Genomic DNA, 19,568 nt, shown 5'->3' with positions numbered 1-19,568 from the left:
ATATTTAAATGGAACGTCTCACTAGTACTTTCTGGGTTGTTTTTATCTGCCTGTGAGACTTTCCACCTAGTTGCTACTATTTATGAGCCTCTGCTAAGTGCCTAGCCTGTGCTAAATACATTATACATATTGTAGCTATTCCTTACCACAACTCTATACACATTTTTAATTTTATAGATGAGAAAATTGAGGCTCAAAAGCTGCCCAACCTGATCAAATTCAAATGGCTAATTAAGTGACTTATTTGGGAATTAGACGCAGGGATTTCTGATATAAAGTTTATGTTTTGGGACAGACCCACTTTCCTTTGAAATAAAATGATGTTTCCAGAGAAACACCAATCCATAGCCAAGGTGAATGCTTTATTATTAGCTGTTTGGCAAAAATCGCATCACCTCCTCTATCTTCCTTGTTTGGATGATAGTATAATCTTCTATTCAGTTATCCAAGTCATAAAGTTGAAATCTATCCCTGAAACTTATTTTGTATTTCTGTTTTTTAGTTGGTGTTAAGCCTTGAAAATTCTACTCTTGAAATGGCTTTCAAATCCTTGTCTTACTTTAATATTTGATTCAGATCCTCATGATTTCCCATCAGTATTATTACAGTTGGTTAACCAGGTTTCTCTGTCTTATGTTTTCCCCAGTCTTGTCTATGGCTAGAGTTATTTTCTAAATGGGTCTTTACCCTTCTTTGTGTACTGGAATCTTTGAAAGTATGGTGAAAATTACGGATTATCTCTCTAGAAAAATGTACATACCATACATATAACTTTTGCATATCTCAATGAAGGGAAGTACACAAGCTTCAAGTCTTTCTGTTGATACCCCTCCCCCCAGTTGAGACCCCTTATTCTCAAATACAAATCCACTTATGTAAACTTCCTCTTCCCACTTAAAAACCTTTAATTCCCAAGTACCTATAACAAACTCCAGACTCCTTATGAACATCAAAAATGTTTCATAATCTGACCTCAAATATTTTTTTCCAACCTTACTTATTTTTACAGGTCTACTATGCAATTTATTTTTTATTCATCCCAGATTATAAGCCATTCTTGGGAATGTATTTGAATTTGCATGCCTTCTTGCTTTTCATAGTACTTCTCCACTGGAATGTAAACTCATTATGAGAAAGGACAGTGTTATATTTGTCATTGTATCCTTCATGCATAACACAGTGCCTGATACAAAGAAGATGCTCATTAAATGTTTGTTGAATGGGAGATTATAAGATCTCTTTTCTTTTTTCCTAAACCGCTTCAACAAAATTAAAATGCTACTTTACTTTCTCTCCCCCCAATCTAATTTTATTTGCCTTTTTTTTAGAAGTTGTTTTATCTTAATAGTGTTATATGAAACTATTGAGTATGTAGCTTAACTCAGTAACTAAATACCAACTAATAAATGGTGAATAATATATATATTTTTAGGCAATCGTCTTTTAACTGGTTCTAGCTGTTTGCAACTCTGGTCCAATGCTAACTTGGAGAAGCCAACTGAAGATGAAAATCCAGATAAAACAGATCTTAACTTTGGGGATTGGAGATGCATTTGGCATTGCAAGTAAGCAATTAATTAGAGGGTTAAACTGTCAAGCCTGTTCCATGTGGTTTTATTATAAATGCATTTTAGTTTGTGTAAAACCACACTAACATAAAAAGTATTGACTTTTTTTATTGTGACATGCCATTTTTAATATACAGAGGAGTTACCATTTTCCATGTTCTACATTCATTTTTTTTAACTTGTTGAGTAAAACATCTACAAAGAAACCTAAGAAATGTGTAAGACCTATATGAAGATCAGTCAATAGAATTTGCTAAGTTACACAAAAGGAGAAAGATACCTTTCATGCTTTTGAATGAAAGTTTTTCTGTTGTGAAGAGATATTTTTCCCAAAATAATTTCTATTGAACATAATTTTTGTCAAAAGCCCATTGGAATTTCTACTTTTGAGCGCAGTACTAAAATTTCATTTAAAAGGACAAATATGGGAAATTCTGTAAAGAAAAAAAGAACAAAGACATCTACTATAGGAAAATGAATCATAAGCCACAGCTGATCTTGTTGATATAAGAACAGACAGATTAGGGTTTAGGATTAGGCCCAATTATACATGGAGATTCAATATATAAGGTGGCATTTTACATCGGTGGGGCAGATTTGCTAGCTCTATGGAAGAGAAATGAAGTTAGAGTCTGTTTCATAGCTGGCACCAAAATAAATGTCAAAGGAAGGAAAAATTGAATTTCTATACAATGAAACAAATAGTAGAAGAAAACATAGGTGAATTTTCTCATTTTAGAGCTACCATGTCCAGTATGGCGGCACCTAGCCACAAATCACTGTTGAGCACTTGAAATGCAGCTAGTCCAAATTGAGATGTGCTATAAATATAAAATACACACTGGATTTCAGAAACTTAGCACACAAAAAATAATGCAAATTACCCTGTCAATTTTTGAATTGATTACATGTTGAAATGATAATATTTTTGATATATTAGCTTAAATAAAATAATTAATTTTACCTGTTTCTTTTTACTTTTTTAAATGTGGCTAGTAGAGAATTTTAAATTACTTATATGGCTAATATTTATCATTATGTTCTGCTATGGGATGAAAAGTGCTGCTTTAGAGTCAGGTAAAAACTTTCTCAGTATGATACCAAAAGTAGAAATGGAAAGGAAAGAAAAGGAAAAGAAAGGAAAAAATTGATAGTTTTTACTGTAACAAAAAATTTTAGTAGCCCTGGCTGGTGTTGCTCAGTGGTTAAAACTGAAGAGTGTCAGGTTCTATTCCCAGTCAAGGGCACACACTTGGGTTGCAGGTTTGATCCCTGGCCCCTGTCATGACACATGTGGGAGGCAACCAATTGATTTGTCTCTCTCAGATTGATGTGTCTCTCTCCCTCTCTTTCCCCACTCCCGCCCTTCCTTTCTCTCTCTTTAAAAAAAAATCAATGGAATAAATATCCTCAGGTGACGAGTAAAAAAAATTCTGTAAATCAAAAACACCATAAGGAAAAGAAACAAAAAGTTGAGAGGAAATATTTGCAAATTGGGGTTAATGCCTTTTTTAAAACAAGGTCTTAAAAATTAGAAAAGAACAGATATCTTAATAATAAACAGAAATGGACAATAAAGAGAAAAATTTTAAACAGCAGTACATATGAATAAGAAGCATATTAAAAGTTGATTGACCTCACTTGACATCAAGAAATGTGAAATATCCAGAAAGAGAATGGATAATACCTGTTACTAGTGAGTGTTTGGAGAAACAGCTGCTTTTATGTACTATTAAGAAGGAAGTGCAATTGGTATTGTCTTTCTAGAGAGCAATTTGGAAGTATGAATTAGCAGGCTTAATTTTTTTCATACCCTTTAATATCAATTTTAAGTTTTCACTAATTCAACAAATATTTGTTGAATGCTTATCATGTTCCAGGCAGTGTAAAAGTGCTTGGAATATAGCAGTGAACAGATTGGGGGAAGATAGACAATAACCAGTAAGCTGCTGTGATAGGATGTTAAATGCCATTCTTCCTGAGTTGGTTTTATATGAAGCAATAATAAGATATATATCAGGTACCAAAGTGCCAGTAATGCAGACCTCCTATGTATAGAATTTACAAAGGAGCTGGTTCTGTGTATTTTGCACCCCTCAGCTAGATCATGGGTATTAAAAAGGGTTAACACGTGAAGAAAGAATAGGATTTTGCAGAGACAGTTCTTTGGAAAGAGCTATGGCTTTGTTTTGGACTCTTTCATTAAAAAATTGGGAAGAGGGGAGCAGCAAAGTGTTATATTGCCTTCACTGCAGATCTAGTAAGAGGCTTCCATGGGTTAAACTGAGAATGTGTTACGTGTTTTTATTTGGGAGAGGGGAAGAATTTTAAGTTAAATTAAGATCAGAGTATACAGTAATAACTTGGACTAGACCTACTAATAATTTATTTGAGCTTGTTTATTATTTAAGTAAGCAGAAAAGCCATAAAACTAGAAACTGTAAGTTTTGATTTAGGATTAGTTGATTATTATACTAACTATACTTACGTAATAGGTCTCCGTAACTTAGTAGATATAAGCAAAAAATTTAAAACATCAGCCGCATGTGTAAATGAAGATTAGTAAGTAGGATAGAGAAAAAGTAAGTAGGGTAAGGGGAAGAAGACTAGAGGTGACATTTGAGTCTAGACCAGGAGGAAGTGAGGCAGTAAGCCATGCGTACATATCTCTGGGAGAAGAATGTTGTAGGCAGAGGGCACATCAAGTGCAAAGACTGCTTAGGTTGTGGCTGAAGTAAAGTGAACAAGGTGAAGAGTGATAGGGGAAATGATCCATGTCAGGAGTCCATTTATAGGTTATTGTGAGGCTTTTGCCTTTTCTTCTGAGTTGGGAGCTGTTGGGGTTTTGAGCAGAGGGAGTGCTGAGATCTGATTCCCTTTTAAAAGACTGTTTTAGCTGCTCTTTTGAGAAAAGACTGTAGTAAGGACAAGGTTACAATCATGTAGACCAGGAATTTTTAATAATTTGTCTTAAGGACATCCTTAGGGCTAACGAGATGCATAAAAATGCATGTGCAAGAGTGTTCATTGCTCCACCTCTATTTTTAAAGCAGGAAAACAAGAAAACAGCAGTGAATTATTAAATTATTTAAAATCATTGCATATAATATATAGAATAATTGAATACCATAAGCCAGTAAAATAGTGCAGATATTGATATGAAAAACTGTTCATAACATTTTTAAATAAAGAAATTTTGCAAAGCAAGTTGTAAATATGACCTCGGTTTTTATCCCCTCCTCCCCTATACCTTCCCATAGGAAATAGATAGAGTAGGAGAGTGGACAGAAGCTTCTGGAATTCTGTATATCAAAATGTTAAGAGTGGTTTTGCCTGGAATCAGTGTCATGGTATCTTTGAAACTATAGATGATTTCATTTTCTTCTTATCCATCTGTATCAATATTTTCTATTATGTATTTATTACATTTAAAATCAGGAAAAAGTTATTTGTATTTGTACTGAGCTATGACAGAATTCCTCTTTGGCCTGCTTTACAAATAATTTTAGGATGAATCTATTGAAGCATGAACTTGGGTACGAAAAGGGTAGCCAGAAGGGAAGGCAATGAATGGAAATGGGTCAAAGCTCCTTGGAAAAGAAAAGCAAGTACTCACCAAGTATACAGGTGAAGCTGGCAGGCTGAGTCCATGATGGTTATTAACCCTCACATAATCTTTAATTAGTCAAATGCTACCTTAAGGCAGAATTCATTTTAAAATATTTATTTGTCCATGAGAATGTATTTTGGAATACAGATTATGTATGGCTCCCGATTTTAGATTTCCAGATTAAAAATACAACCATGCTTTCACATTCCAAGGGAATGAGAGCTATGACTCTGGTCTTAAGTTTTATTTATTTATTCTTTAATCCTCACTTGAGGATGTGTTTATTTTATTTTTTTAGCGAGAGGGGAAAGGAGAGAGACAGACAGACAGAGACAGACATCAGTGTGAGAGAGAAACATCAATCCGTTGCCTCCCATATGCTTTCTGACTGAGGATCAAACCCTCAACCTTTCAGGGTACTGGACGATGCTCCAACCAACTGAGCCACACCAGCCAGGGCTGGTCTTAAGTTTTAAAGACTGACAAGTTGTTCCTTGCATGATTCTTACGCATGGATATTTTTATATTTAAGAGCTATACCTGAGAGTGTGAAACCTGTGTTGTCAGAAAGTTTTATCATTTGAAGAAATTGCTGAATATAGTTTAGTGGAGTAATATTGCATTATCTCTTACAGAACTTCTTCCCAAATTCATTTAATGAAATTTTCACCAGATGGAGAATTTTTTGCCACTGCTGGGAAGGTAATTTATGAAAATGCTATTACCAAGTTGTGTTTATGGTTTATTTTGAAACTTCAGAAACATTAATCAGCTTTATTCCTTTACTTATTTAAGTTGAAAATATTTTCTGTTTAAAATATTACATAGCAAAAATTGGCTCAATATTATTGTATTAAAAGGCAGTATGGTATAATTGAAACAGCATAGACTTAAAGGTAATCTAGTTATAAATGTACCATTTACCAACTTTTTTATATTGAGTAAGTAGTTAATCTCTTTGAGCCTTGATTGTCTGATATGTAAACTGAGGATAATAATACCTACTTCAGGTCATTCATCATAAGGTTAATTTAGACAGTGTATGGTAAAGTGACTGGCATAGTGTCATGCATGTCGTATACTGTCAGTAAACTATTACTACTATTTATATCTTTTTTTAAAAAATATGTTTTTATTGATTTTTAGAGAGAGAGAAAGGGAACGGAATAGATAGAAAGAAACATCTATGAGAGAAAAGCATCATTGATTGGCTGCCTCCTGCACGCCCCCTACTGGGGATCGAGCCTGAAACCTTGGGCATGTGCCCTGACCGGGAATCACACCGTGATCTCTTGGTTCCTGGGCCAATGCTCAACCACTGAGGTACACCGGCTGGACAATATTATCTTTAAGCTGAGAGATATATTAAGCTGTATTTAAGCTATAAGAATTTATACTTTCTAGAAGGACATTTGTCATCTTTTTTGTTTGTTGTTATTACCTATTGATTTCAGAACAATGTATTTCTTTGAGTTTATTTTATTTTCAGTTATTGGTTCACAGAGCAGTTAATGCACACTGAAGTTGTTCTGAAGTTATTCTCATTATTCAAAGCCTTCTGCATGTTAAGAATGTGAGATACTCTAAATCCTCAGTGAGGTTTTTTTCGGAGAGAAGTGGTGCTGTTTATTCTGGTTGATATTAGAAGGGGGAATGCAATTACAGCTTAAGAGTAAAACCTGGTACATTTTAGTCTCCCTTGTTCTTCCCTTATTTCCCAAATTAGGTGATGCTATTTTGATTTTACTTAGATTATTTTGTATAGTAGTGGTTGTTAACTACTTTTTATCATCTTCAACATTTTCTTTCAACATTCATATGATAATTCATAAAATTGTCCTTTGTTTTCAGAAATTATCAGTCTTTTTAATTCTGCCAGTGGTAATGTTTTCTTATTTGATACTTGGCTAAATGGATAAAGAACACTTAACTTCATCTTTCAGTCTTTCCTGAATGACTCCATTTTTTATACTATATAGTAACTAGAATTTTCCTTGAACTAATCCTTGCAAAATACACACATTCACACACCTTAATTCTCAAAGCACAGTTAAGGAATGCTAATAGAAAAGTGTCAAAATCAGAGATTTTCCTTAGTTCATCCGTGCCCAACTCCTTCTCCCATCTTTAAGTTTCTATGTTTGGGGAGAAAAATCTTACGTTTGCTATTTAACTTAATCTTTAATTCTGATGTGGATGTTTTTCTGTTTGTTTTTCTCTTAGGATGACTGTCTTTTAAAGGTATGGTATAATGTAGAAAACTGGCGGACAGCTGTTACTTCTCCAGATAAAAGTTCAGAAAAACAATCCCAAGGAGAAATTGACTTTTCTTTTGTATATCTGGCCCATCCTCGAGCTGTAAATGGATTTTCCTGGCGTAAAACAAGTAAATATATGCCTAGGTCAGTGGATTAGTAGTATTTCCCATCTATTAAGAGAAAATCATCTTTGTGACTTTGACTGCTTTTCTTACTCTGAGAATCCATAGGGTATAGGACTTTTGCCTATGGAGATTCAAGTAATATTAGGTGGTCCCTGGCTTGCAAAACTCTGGTCATGGGACAGTTGTGATTTACACTTAAGAGGAGAGCCATGTGAAAGGATAATTTACTTCCATGTCAGATGTGTTTAAGTGACAGAATTATGCATCCTTTTCTGTGTTTTGTATTTAATTCTTTTATCCCTTAATCATTCTCCATATTGTTGTTTGCATGGATCTTTTCACATTTCACTCCTTCATCTTGTACCTTCTATGTGTATCTCTTCTGCTTAAAAAAATAAAAACAAATAACCCCCAGCTTTATTGAGGACATACTATGAGGCCTAAAACATTTCTTTAATTACACCCAGTGTCTTTGAGGAAAAGAGAGTGGATTATACATTATGATGCCCTGAACTAGGTATTAGTTTAACCTACACATGCATGCACAAGCCCACATGTTAGCACTTCCTTTTTTCTTTCTTTTCTTTTTAAATATATCTTTATTGATTTCAGAGAGAGAGTAAAGGAGAGGGAGAGAGAGATAGAAACATCAATGATGAGAGAGTCATTGATGGAGCCCACAACCCAGGCATGTGCCCTGACTGGGAATCGAACCCTGATCACGTGGATCCTAGGTCAACGCTCAACCGCTGAGCCACGTCCCTCTGGGCAGCACTTTCTTTCTTTCCTGTAGTACCTGCAAGACTTGGTATCCCATTTTATTTTTGCCTATACTTAGTAAGTTATAGAGACCTATTATTTAAATACAGGTAGAAATCCCTTTTTCTTCCACATGGCCATTTTCAATTTGGCCACACAATGGAGCAGTACAGCTTTTCCCTTATCTTTTTGTCACCTGAGATGTCCTAAGCTACTCAATGGTAGTGTACCTGGATCATTTGTTGACTTAAGTTTTATTCTACTGAGCCAGCAGAGTATACCTAAATTTTTTTTTTAATTGTACTGTGTTTTTTAAGAACAGTTTAATGTTCACAGCAAAATGAGGGGAAAGTATAGCGATTTCCCATATACCCTCTGCTCCCACACATACATAGCTTCCCCTGGTATTGACATCCTCCACATTTGTTAGAATTTATGAACCTATATCAACACATTATCACCTAAATTCCATAGTTTACAGTACAGTTCACTCTTGGTGTTTTGCATTCTATCGTTTTGGACAAATGTATAATAAATAACATGTATTCATTAGTGCTATACCTAGATTTTTGAGGTGTTTTCTAGTGTAGTAGTTGTTATTTTTCCTACCCCACCCTTCCAGTATAGGAATGCATAGGAATAAGCCACTCTAGGAACACTAATGGTTCTGTTGTTAGGAGGATGTGTCAGAGTCTTTGGGCCAAGGAAGAGTGTGTAGACAACCTATATCATTAGCAAAAGTACCCTCACCCCAGCTTCACTTTGAGAACTGTTGCTCTAGTACCTCTGAGACAATTGCCCACATATATAAAATGTGTTTAGAGTAGAATGAGCTGTGGCATATGTTAACTCTTCTTTTAAAATTTGTAAATGACTCCAGTAAAAATGACTGTCATCACAAACTGTGAACCTTGTAGAAGTATCTGAAGATTACATCATTTCAGAGGCTGATTTCTCCTGTATCCAGGTGTTTTCATTCACTGATGGTTAGACTGCTAGCATACTAAAAAAGAGGCTTATGAAGTATCTTTTAAGAGAGGACAGTCATATCTCCTGACGTAGTTCACTCAGTGTTTGCAAAAATGGTCAAAGTGGAGACAGAGGCAGATGCTTTAAACTAGGCCATTAGGAATGCCTGATAATAGCAGTAAGGCATACTAGTTTTTAGTTTTTGTTTTTTTACTGCCTGTGTTCATTTTATCTCTTACCAACTAAATTTTGCAGCATAGGGAACTGTGATATAGAACTAAAATTTTCTTTTGGTAATGGCATCTTTTAGAGGTCTCCAGAATTTTATTTTTGGTTCTATGTGATTTAAGAATCAGCTAATCTCCCTGAGCTCTCTCAGTTTTCACTTTTGTTTTACCAGCTGCCTATTGCCTGCAGGTATATAGTGGGAAGGTTGACCCTTTCTCATGAGAATGAGAGAGATCCCATCAAAGACCATTGCTTTTTTTGATATGGCATCTTCAATGAGCGAGTGGTACAGGTGTTTTTTACATAAAATTAAGATCCTCAACCAGATGGTAATGCATTATGCAAGGGACTGCTGGCTTGAGAGAGGATAATGGAGAAGTGTTTGTAATAAGCATTTACTTTTTTACTAATTAAAAATTGATGAATGTAGTACAGGTTGGGAGTTTTGTTTATATCCTCCAGAAACCTCCAACAGTTGGTTTAGGTGTCTTAGCCTGTCGTTACATCAAAATAGGGTGGATGTTACAGACACCTATCACATGGTTGCCGTCTATAAAGTTATACCTTTTTTCTTCTTCTTTTGGTTTGTATTGGAGTATGATATGCCATTGAAGAAAAAATAAGATACCATGATGAAGATGTGAGGAAGGAAAGTATTGCCAGAGAAATGCCTCACACAGATCAGATTATTTCTTACATGCTCTGCTTATATATTACCTGCCAGCTGTTACACTGACCCTAAGGCCTAGTATTCTGAGGAAAGTCACCTGGGCTACCCACATTCCAGGGTCAAAGCCCTTTCCATGCTTCTGAGTTGTGCCCCTTTCTTGCTTCATTGCCCTTGCCTGAGTTCTTATACCTCTTCTGATAGCTGTCTATTCAACCCTTTAGTCTCCTACCTTCTGCTCTCCCTTGGTAAGCCTTTCCATTCTGCCAGTTACTAATTGGCACTATGAACCTTGAACTTTCCATTTATCTCCTTTTGATGTATTTTCTTCTGTTTCTATTTTCTTACTTTTAATCTCATTGCCACTGCCTGTGTATGTGAATGTACTAGAGAGGAAAAGAGAGAGAAGGGGATAGGAAAAGGGCATAGGGGACTAGAGAAAAAAGAGGGAGAAAAAATGAAGGAGGGGAGAGAGGCATGAGGATGGAGAAAGGAGAAACAGAGGATTTGGGAAGGAAAGAAGGATGGGGTTTAGGAAAAAGGGAGAGGTGAAGGGGCAAGAGGAAGAGAGGGGTGGTAAGGGAGGATAGCCTGGAGAGGAGGAGAAGCTGAGAATTGAGGGAGAGAAGCCCAGGGAGTGTGGGGCTAGGGAAGAAAGGGGAGTAGACTGAGAAGGGAAGGAAGGGGGAGGGAGGATGAGAGAGAGGTGAGAGAATAGAGGAGGAAAGCCGAAGGAAAGAGCAACCAAGACAAAACATGCTGTCCACCCTTTTCTTCCCCTTTGCTATTGTTCTTTTTTAATCAGGCAGATCTGTTTAACAAAGTGACTGCTACAGAATATTTGTAGTTCTTTTTTTAAAATTTAACTTACTGAGTTACTTGATAGAAGCCCTCTACTGATTATTCATTTTATAGTCAAATATATTTAAATGTCTACTATAGGATATCGTGACTTCTTTTTCTTTTCTTTTTTTAATATTTGCTGAGTGTCCTCATAGGAGGTAGTCTTTGTAGATAGAGTTTCAACCTTTGAACTCTTGGTGGTTATGGAGCTTATTAATATATGTGCAGTTGGTTTTGATTTCATTTTGTGGGGTGGCAAGACAGTCAATCCACTGAAAATCACAAATGACTAAGGAAAGAGGTGACTGTACTTCATGAATTTTCTGTGTTTGCACTTCACTGATTTTGGCATATGTATTAGGCAAGGAGAGAATAAGTGTACTAGTTAATGTAGCCTGTTAGTGATCAGTGTGCATGTGCCTGTACAGGAAGTAAAAATGAAGCATTATGAAGCAAAAAAATGAAGCAAAATTGTAATAGATGTGGGTTTTTTTGTATATTTACTAAGGGATTATGGCATGATCTCAGTCTTTATTTTTTAGCAATAAGAAGACTCTTAGATTATTAAAGCAAGAACTACCGAATTCTAGGCTGAAAAGAAATATTAGTAAGCATTTGATGTGATGAAATCACGTACCCACTCAGTTGTAGTTGTTTTGACTAAATACAATCATAAATGCAATTTATGCAATCATAAATGTATATTGAGATTTTGTGCATTGGTACTTTAGTTGTGTGCATTGTAGAAATATTGTAGAATGTGATACTGTGTGAAATTTTATTGTTGCCGCTAATGTCTTTTTATTCCTTAGGGCTTCTGTATGTAATGTACTGTTGACTTGCTGCAAAGATAATGTGTGTCGTCTTTGGGTAGAGACATTTTTACCAAATGATTGTTTACTTTATGGAGGTGACAGCAACCATTGGACCGAACCACTTAATTTACCAAGTAACTTCGAGAGAAATGCTGCCAGTAAAGAACGAGTTCAAAACACTTTAGATGTGAGTGCTTTTGTTAGTTGTTATTTCGTACAAGTTTTAAAACTTTTTGTACATTGCCTTTTTTGTAAAATTTATCCTAATTAATATTCAGAGTTATCTGGATAATTCTAAAAAATACATATGTCTTAGGAAAATCTCAAAAAATTTTAAGTTTTATTTGGTTTAAAAAGTGTTCTTAAGGACTTCGTCTAGGGCAAAAAAGTACTTATAATTATGAAGTTAATCTTAGGTTAACTGATGATAACAAAAGGATACACTTGTCTAGCTAAAATAACAAAGTAAATTAAAATCTGAAAAAACAAAGATGTGACTAGAAGAATTCTTTATTTATTATTTCTTTAGAGCTTGGGGTGTTTTGTCCTTTCTTAATTACAGGAATGATTAGACTAGTTCATCAGATTCTGTTCTACAGTTTTTACCTTTAGAACCCCTCTAAGTATTTATTTTACTAAGTAGTGTGGAAAATAAAAGTCAATTTTTGATGTTTGTACTAATTGACTAGTAACACAGATTCTTTTTATTATTTTTTTAATAGTGAAAATGAAATGATCTAAAAATGATTTATCTTTGAATGGTTTGTATGATTATGGAACAACCATTCTTCAAATTAGTATAGTATTCTAATGACTCAGAATATTATGAAGTATATAATGCATGGAGACTCAACCACTAGGAATTCAAAGATTCTTGTCTACTTTTAGACCTTGGGTTCTGTGTAAACTATTTGATCTGAAAGATGAGGATAACAATATTTGCAATGTCTGCCTTATGGGTCAAATGAGATGGCCTCTGAAAATGCTTTGTAAATTATGAAATAACACCCTAATTTATTATGATAATGTTATCCAGTGCTTTGTGGACATAGGGAGTAAACTGTGGATACAAAGAAAACAGTATGCATAGAGACATCATTGTCCACAGTCATATTATTGTAAACTTTTAAGTTCAAGGAATTACTTAGCAGAACATAAACCAAATAAAAATTGCAGTGTATTGTGTGGTAGTTAAGAGTCAGGCAGTTTAAGTTATAAGCTTCTTCAGGTTTCAGATTTGCTGGTCAAAACTACTGAAAGATATTTGTACATATAAACTCATCTGAAATAGAATATCTGTAATGTCTAACAATCATTATGTAACCTATACATATATCCTTATGTCAATATAGGCATTAGTTTTGCTTTGTTTATTCACACAGGTAAATCTGAGACATTTTCGTAGAGGTCGAAGGAGATCTCTTGCACTTGTAGCACACACCGGATACCTGCCACATCAGCAGGATCCTCATCACGTCCACAGGAACACTCCACTGCATGCCAATGCACTTTGCCACTTTCATATTGCAGCCAGCATCAACCCAGCCACGGGTAATAAAGCACTGTTCAAAAAATGTTTTTGGAATTGAGCAGATTGATTTTTATAACAAATAAGTTATACTTTTAGTTATAATTAGGTTTAAAAAATTGGAAGTAACTTTCTTAGTTAATTTTTCATTATAGCCAACTCACTGGTTACACAAAATGAGATTTTTGTTTATTTGTTTGCTCATTAAGGCTATGATTTGGTTTGTGATTTAAGATCTTGATAAGCCATTGAGATTCTTTATTACTTTTTCCAAAAGTTGAGATATCAGCTAATACTTAACACAGAGGTTAACATCACAGAGTAGTATTTTATAATTATTTGTAGTTGTTAAAATAAAACCACTGTATTTAGTACTTGATCTTTGGAGCCATTTAAGAAATAGAGTAAAAATAAGTAGAAGTTATAACTGGAAGAATTAAGAAACGTACTTCTGTAGTCAAATATATACTATTAGATTGAAGATCTTGAATATCTAGATCTGTCTATAAATTTGAAGAATTTAAGTACTCATCATTGTAGTAAATATTTTCTGTGAATTAGAAACCAACTGATCACAATTAGGGCATTTAAGTAGAACCTTAGAATATTATTGGGGAAAAATTAAAAACAATATCTGCGTATGATTAATGCCATCTGTGCAGAAATTGAAAAGTAAATCCTTTTTTCCCCTCTATTCCACCTTAATTTTTCTCCCCAGAAGATAAGCACTATTGATGAGTTTTTATGTATTTTGGGATATCCTTAAGCATAAATTTAGCATCACCTATTTTCATATAGCGCACTGGATTTGCTGAATTGCATTCTAAAGCCTTTCTTAGATTGTACCTAAGGAAAATACATATAGAGAAAATCAAAGCAAAATAATATTATTAGCAGATAGAATAGACTCTATGGAAAATTCCTTTCCCAAAATTAGATCTATTGGAATGAGCTTTCTGGATGCTCTATTATTTAAAGCCCTACTCTCAGATTTAGCTTCACTTATTTGCCCATCAATAGAAATAGAAACAGGAAAGGAGCTCGTAAGAGCATGTTCTCTTCATTCTAGTACTTATATCCTTTCCATGAAGATTTCTCATAAAAAATAACTTTAATCAAATTTTTTAAGTGAGGTCACGAGACAGAAGAAATATGAGCGTTTTTGTTTGTTTGTTTGTTTGTTTTTAGCCAGACTGCTTCTGCTATTAGCCCCTCCTTGTATACTTGAACAACTAGGCCTGTGATCTATTAGAGGCATTGCTGATCTCTATTGGGATGATTGTAAGTCAAAAGTTAGAAAATCCTACCCATTAGTATTCTTGGGGGCATTTTCTTAATCCCAGGCACTTGTGTGTATCTACCTAGGAACAATGGAATTGGCAGTTCAGTCCCTCAAGGCTTTTATTGAATGTTTAGTCTGTGTCAGTATAGGAACTAAAGATAGATGTTTCTTAATGATAATATTTTTTTACAACTAAAGAAAATATATGCATATAAAAATAAAGTGTGCTATATGACCTAGAATGTGTAATTTTACCTCCTTTATAAAAAGTATGTTAAATTTACTATTATCATTAATAGTCTGTTATCATTAATAATAATATGGCAAACATTATGTTAGGAGTCTTACTTATAGGTTAAATTGTATTGCAGAGGTTTAAAGATAAATGTAGCAGTCAATAAAAATATGAGACTTGAGTATTATATGCTAGAATGATAGAAATTTTAATTGCGTTGTTTTTGTTGTTCTTTACAGACATTCCACTTCTTCCTTCTATTACATCTCTAAGTCTAAGTGAAAATGAAGAGAAGAGTGGACCTTTTGTGGTACACTGGCTAAATAATAAAGAGTTACATTTTACTTTGTCCATGGAAGTCTTTTTACAGCAACTTCGAAAAAGTTTTGAACAACCATCTTCTGAGGCCAGTGTAGAAGATTCTAATCAGGCAGATGTAAAATCTGATGAAGGTAAAGTTTTAAAGAGGGATAAAAAAATGTAAAGTTTTATTCAAAATAGCAAAGATTTTTATATTAGGACAACACTGGCTACTGTCAGAAATAAACTTCAGAATTGCAATGACATAATACAAGTTTGTACTAACTCATTTAATAATTTGGTGTAGATATTCCTGTTCCAGGTAGCTTTCTTCCACGTGGTAATAATATAGGGGCTCAGGATTCTCCATACTTAGGCTTCAGTCAGCCACTAGGGCTTTGCTGCTTAAAAGACTACCTTTGGACTAGCAGCATGGACATTACCTGGGAGCTTGTTAGAAATGCACAATCTCAAGTTCTACCTAGAGCTACTAAACAAGAATCCATAGTTTAACAAAATCCCCAGGCGATTTGTGTGTATATTAAAGTTTGAGAAGCATTACACTAGGGCCTTAAACTTTTCTGCATTTAGCCTTAGGTGGGGAGAGAGAGAGAGGAGAAGATACAGCTATTTGTCAACTTTACCCACAGTTAGCACATATCACTTTCTCATTTGATTGGAAAGCACTAGTCACAGGGTCCATGTAGTCCCTGACTGCATAGCCAGCCATTCTATGTTAAGGACTAGGAAGCACGAATTTGTGGTGGCCAGCTAGCTATCTCTGCTACAGTTTGTGGTTCATAAATGTTTTTGTTTTTAAAAAGTTTTTTTTTAAATTATGAGATTGTACATGCTCATTAGGGAAAAAATCAAATGGTATAGATAGGTGTAAAGTTTACATATTGTTAAGTGAGTGTCCTTCTACATTTATTTTCTACCTACATATTTATACAGGCAATTTTTTTTTTAAAGTTGTACTATGGGAGTTAATTTTTAAACAAAAATAGTGTTTTGCAACCTGCTTTTTAAATTCAGTATGGGAACTTTTCCATCTCTTTTTTTTTAACAGCTTTGAGTATTCCATGTCAAGAGAAAACTTTAGCATTTCCTCTATTGATGGACATTTAAATTGTTTTTCACTTTACTGGTAATGGTACACTGGCCCATCTTTTCATCTTTGTGTGAATTTTTCTGTAATGTAGGTTCCTAGATGTGGAATTTCCAGAGTGTAAGCATTTTATATTTCAATAACTTCTGTCAGTTTTTTAAAATTTAACTTTTTAAATGTTATTCTGTATCAGTTTCAGGTGTACAGCATAGTAACTTCTTCCAAATTGACCTCCAGAAATGTTTTACCAGTTTATACTCTAAGTATATCCAAATATCTTTCTTTCACATCCTTGCCACCGCTGTATCTTTTCATTATATTACTTATTGCCAGTCGATATAGGGAAAATGGCATCTTGTTTTACTTGGCATTTTCTTAAAGCAAATTGAACAAAATTATTTTAGTTCTTTTACGGTTTCCCTCTTCCTGTTCTTTGCCTGATTTTCTATTGAATTATTTTTATTTTTCTTAATGATTTGTATGTCTTGACCAATTTTTAAAATCTGGTCAATAGTCTAACATTTTTGAGAGTCTTTTTAAAGAAAGTCTTTCTTTTCCTCAATAGGAATAGGGCCCATGGTGTTTGAAATAGAGGTCAGAATATACGTATTTACTTGTATTAAGTTGGTATACCAGTTTATTTTTAATTACCTATGTGTTGAAAATCTGGAAATTGGGGACTATAAATGTATTCCTTTAAAATGGTTTTAAAATGTCATATCTGGCCCAACTGGCGTGACTCGGAGGTTGAGCATCAACCTATGATCCAGGAGATCACTGTTTGATTCCTGGTCAGGGCACATGCCTGAGTTGTACGCTCAATCCCCAGTAGGGGGTGTGCAGGAGGCAGCCGATCAATGACTCTCTCATCATTGATGTTTCTATCTCTGTCCCTCTTCCTTCCTCTCTCTCAAGTCAATAAAGATATATTTTAAAAAATAAATAAAATGTCATATCAGTTATAAGTGCATGCATCTAGAGGATAGCTAGTATAGCAGACTCAGGTTTTGATAAATCTGATATTATAAAAAAAGTGCCAATTACATTCCAATAATATATTTAAAAAATCCAGCCCAGAATTATAGCCCCAGTTCCAAATCCCTCATTTTACCATGAGCAAAACTAAGATCCAGAGTAGTAGTGTGTCTCACTTCTGAGTAGTTAATTGTGGTATATCTGGGTTTAGAAACCAGTTTACCTATTTTCCAGTTCAATAATAGCCCTTCTACCAATAATCCATTGACTCTGTCTCATAGGCTTTCTGATTAGTGGGTTAACTCCAGTGGCTTTATAGTCCTAGAGCAAAGTTATATTTAAAGGGGAGCTCATTTATTGTTTGTGAAGACTATTAATGTTTTTTATCTTGAATGCATTTTTAAAGATATCTTAATTTATAATAATAGCTTGATTGTATTTACTTGGCTCATGAATTCTTTTGCTTATAGAAATGGATGATGGTGTTGATGATCTGAAAATAAATCATGAAAAGAAGGAATTGGGTGGTGATAAAATGGCACCAAACTCAAGTTTTGTACCGTTACCATCAACTTCCATTGATCATCAGATTGAAGTACTTCTGTCTGAATGGAGTAAAAATGCAGACATGCTATTCAGTATTCATCCTATGGATGGCTCTTTGCTGGTTTGGCATGTGGATTGGCTGGATGAATACCAGCCTGGTATGTTTCGTCAAGTACAGGTACTCTTATTAAGATCTCTGGAAAGCTACTTGTTAAATGTCCATACAGCTTTGTAATACCTCTTTATATAATTTCATGTATTCTAATGCTTACTTTCTTAATTCTAGGTGTCCTTTGTTTCCAGAATTCCTGTAGCTTTCCCCACAGGTGATGCAAACTCTCTCTGTAAAAGCATAGTGATGTATGCCTGTACCAAGAATGTTGACTTGGCTCTTCAGCAAGGAAAACAAAAGCCTTCTAGCCTCACACGGTCCACATCAATGCTTATCTCTTCTGGTCACAGTAAATCAACTAATAGCTTAAAATTAAGTATTTTTACACCTAATGTGATGATGATTTCAAAGCACGCTGATGGCTCTCTGAATCAGTGGCTAGTCAGTTTTGCCGAGGAATCTGCTTTTTCTACAGTTCTCAGTATTTCACACAAATCCAGATATTGTGGTCATCGCTTTCATCTTAATGATTTAGCTTGCCATTCAGTATTACCATTATTATTGACAACATCACACCATAATGCATTAAAGACACCAGATGTTGATAACCCAAAACAACCTTATGATGCTGTAAATACTGAAGATTTGGCACAACCGAGTAAAAGCACCGTTGACGTGGCATTTCAGGATCCCAATGCCGTTTATAGTGAGCTAATACTTTGGAGGGTTGATCCAGTTGGGCCATTGTCTTTTTCTGGAGGTGTTTCTGAGCTTGCCCGGATTAATTCTCTTCATGTTTCTGCATTTTCCAATGTGGCATGGCTGCCCACTCTTATACCCAGTTACTGTCTAGGTAAGCATTCTGATTTTTATTTAATAAATTTAGATTTTCTGACATTATTGCTTAAGGATTAAATTATAAACGCTTGTAAATACTTTGTAGGTGCATACTGCAACTCTCCTAGTGCATGCTTTGTAGCAAGTGATGGACAATATCTGAGATTATATGAAGCCGTTATTGATGCCAAGAAACTTTTAAGTGAGCTTTCCAATCCTGAAATTTCTGTAAGTAGATAACTTTTAAAACTAAGCATAGCCCTAGTTGGTTTTGCTCAGTGGTTAGAGTGTCAGTGGACTAAAGGGTCTCGGGTTCGATTCCAGCCAAGGGCACGTACCTCTGTTGCAGGCTCAGTCCCCGGCCCTGGTCGGCCTTTGGGCAGGAGGCAACCAATTGATGTGTCTCTCTCACATTGATGCTTTTATCTCTCTCTCTCTCCCCGCCTCTTTCACTCTCTCTCTAGAAAAAAATATCCTCGGGTGAGGATTAAAAAAACAAAAAAAACTAAGCATATTATATGATTTTTTAAAGATACTTATTTTATACTTATTGGGCATGTTCTAATATTACGATATATAATTTATAATACATCTGTATGTTTTTTAGTTATTTTTTTTATAATTGCACTGTACCATTATAGTGATTCTAATTCCTTTAAAAAGAAACCATTTCTTTCATTTATTCAGAAGTAAAGTCTAGTGTCCTACAGTATCTGTTCCTGTAATACATTATGCTGAGAGATAAATGGGGACTAATGGCAGTAGAATGTGGAAGTTATGTTGGTTCATCTACAGTTTTTTTC

General features: G+C 34.6%; 1 protein-coding gene across 3 annotated transcripts in view; it reads left to right on the top strand.

The window, feature by feature from the left end:
* DMXL1 (Dmx like 1) overlaps window positions 1-19,568 on the top strand; it is a 124,568-nt gene that overhangs the window by 20,751 nt on the left and 84,249 nt on the right. For all 3 annotated transcript variants that reach the window (XM_081133425.1, XM_081133424.1, XM_081133426.1), the window contains exons 5-13: window positions 1,433-1,565; window positions 5,814-5,880; window positions 7,402-7,580; window positions 11,840-12,029; window positions 13,225-13,393; window positions 15,127-15,339; window positions 17,741-17,994; window positions 18,103-18,781; window positions 18,872-18,993. In XM_081133425.1, the coding sequence (XP_080989551.1) occupies window positions 1,433-1,565; window positions 5,814-5,880; window positions 7,402-7,580; window positions 11,840-12,029; window positions 13,225-13,393; window positions 15,127-15,339; window positions 17,741-17,994; window positions 18,103-18,781; window positions 18,872-18,993 (2,006 nt within the window). The remainder of the gene's footprint in view (window positions 1-1,432; window positions 1,566-5,813; window positions 5,881-7,401; window positions 7,581-11,839; window positions 12,030-13,224; window positions 13,394-15,126; window positions 15,340-17,740; window positions 17,995-18,102; window positions 18,782-18,871; window positions 18,994-19,568) is intronic.

Source organism: Miniopterus schreibersii (assembly GCF_964146895.1).
Source record: "Miniopterus schreibersii genome assembly, chromosome: 3".
Lineage (NCBI taxonomy): Eukaryota > Metazoa > Chordata > Mammalia > Chiroptera > Miniopteridae > Miniopterus > Miniopterus schreibersii.
Note: the sequence above shows the minus strand (reverse complement) of the source record. Positions and strands in the feature narration are given on the sequence as shown.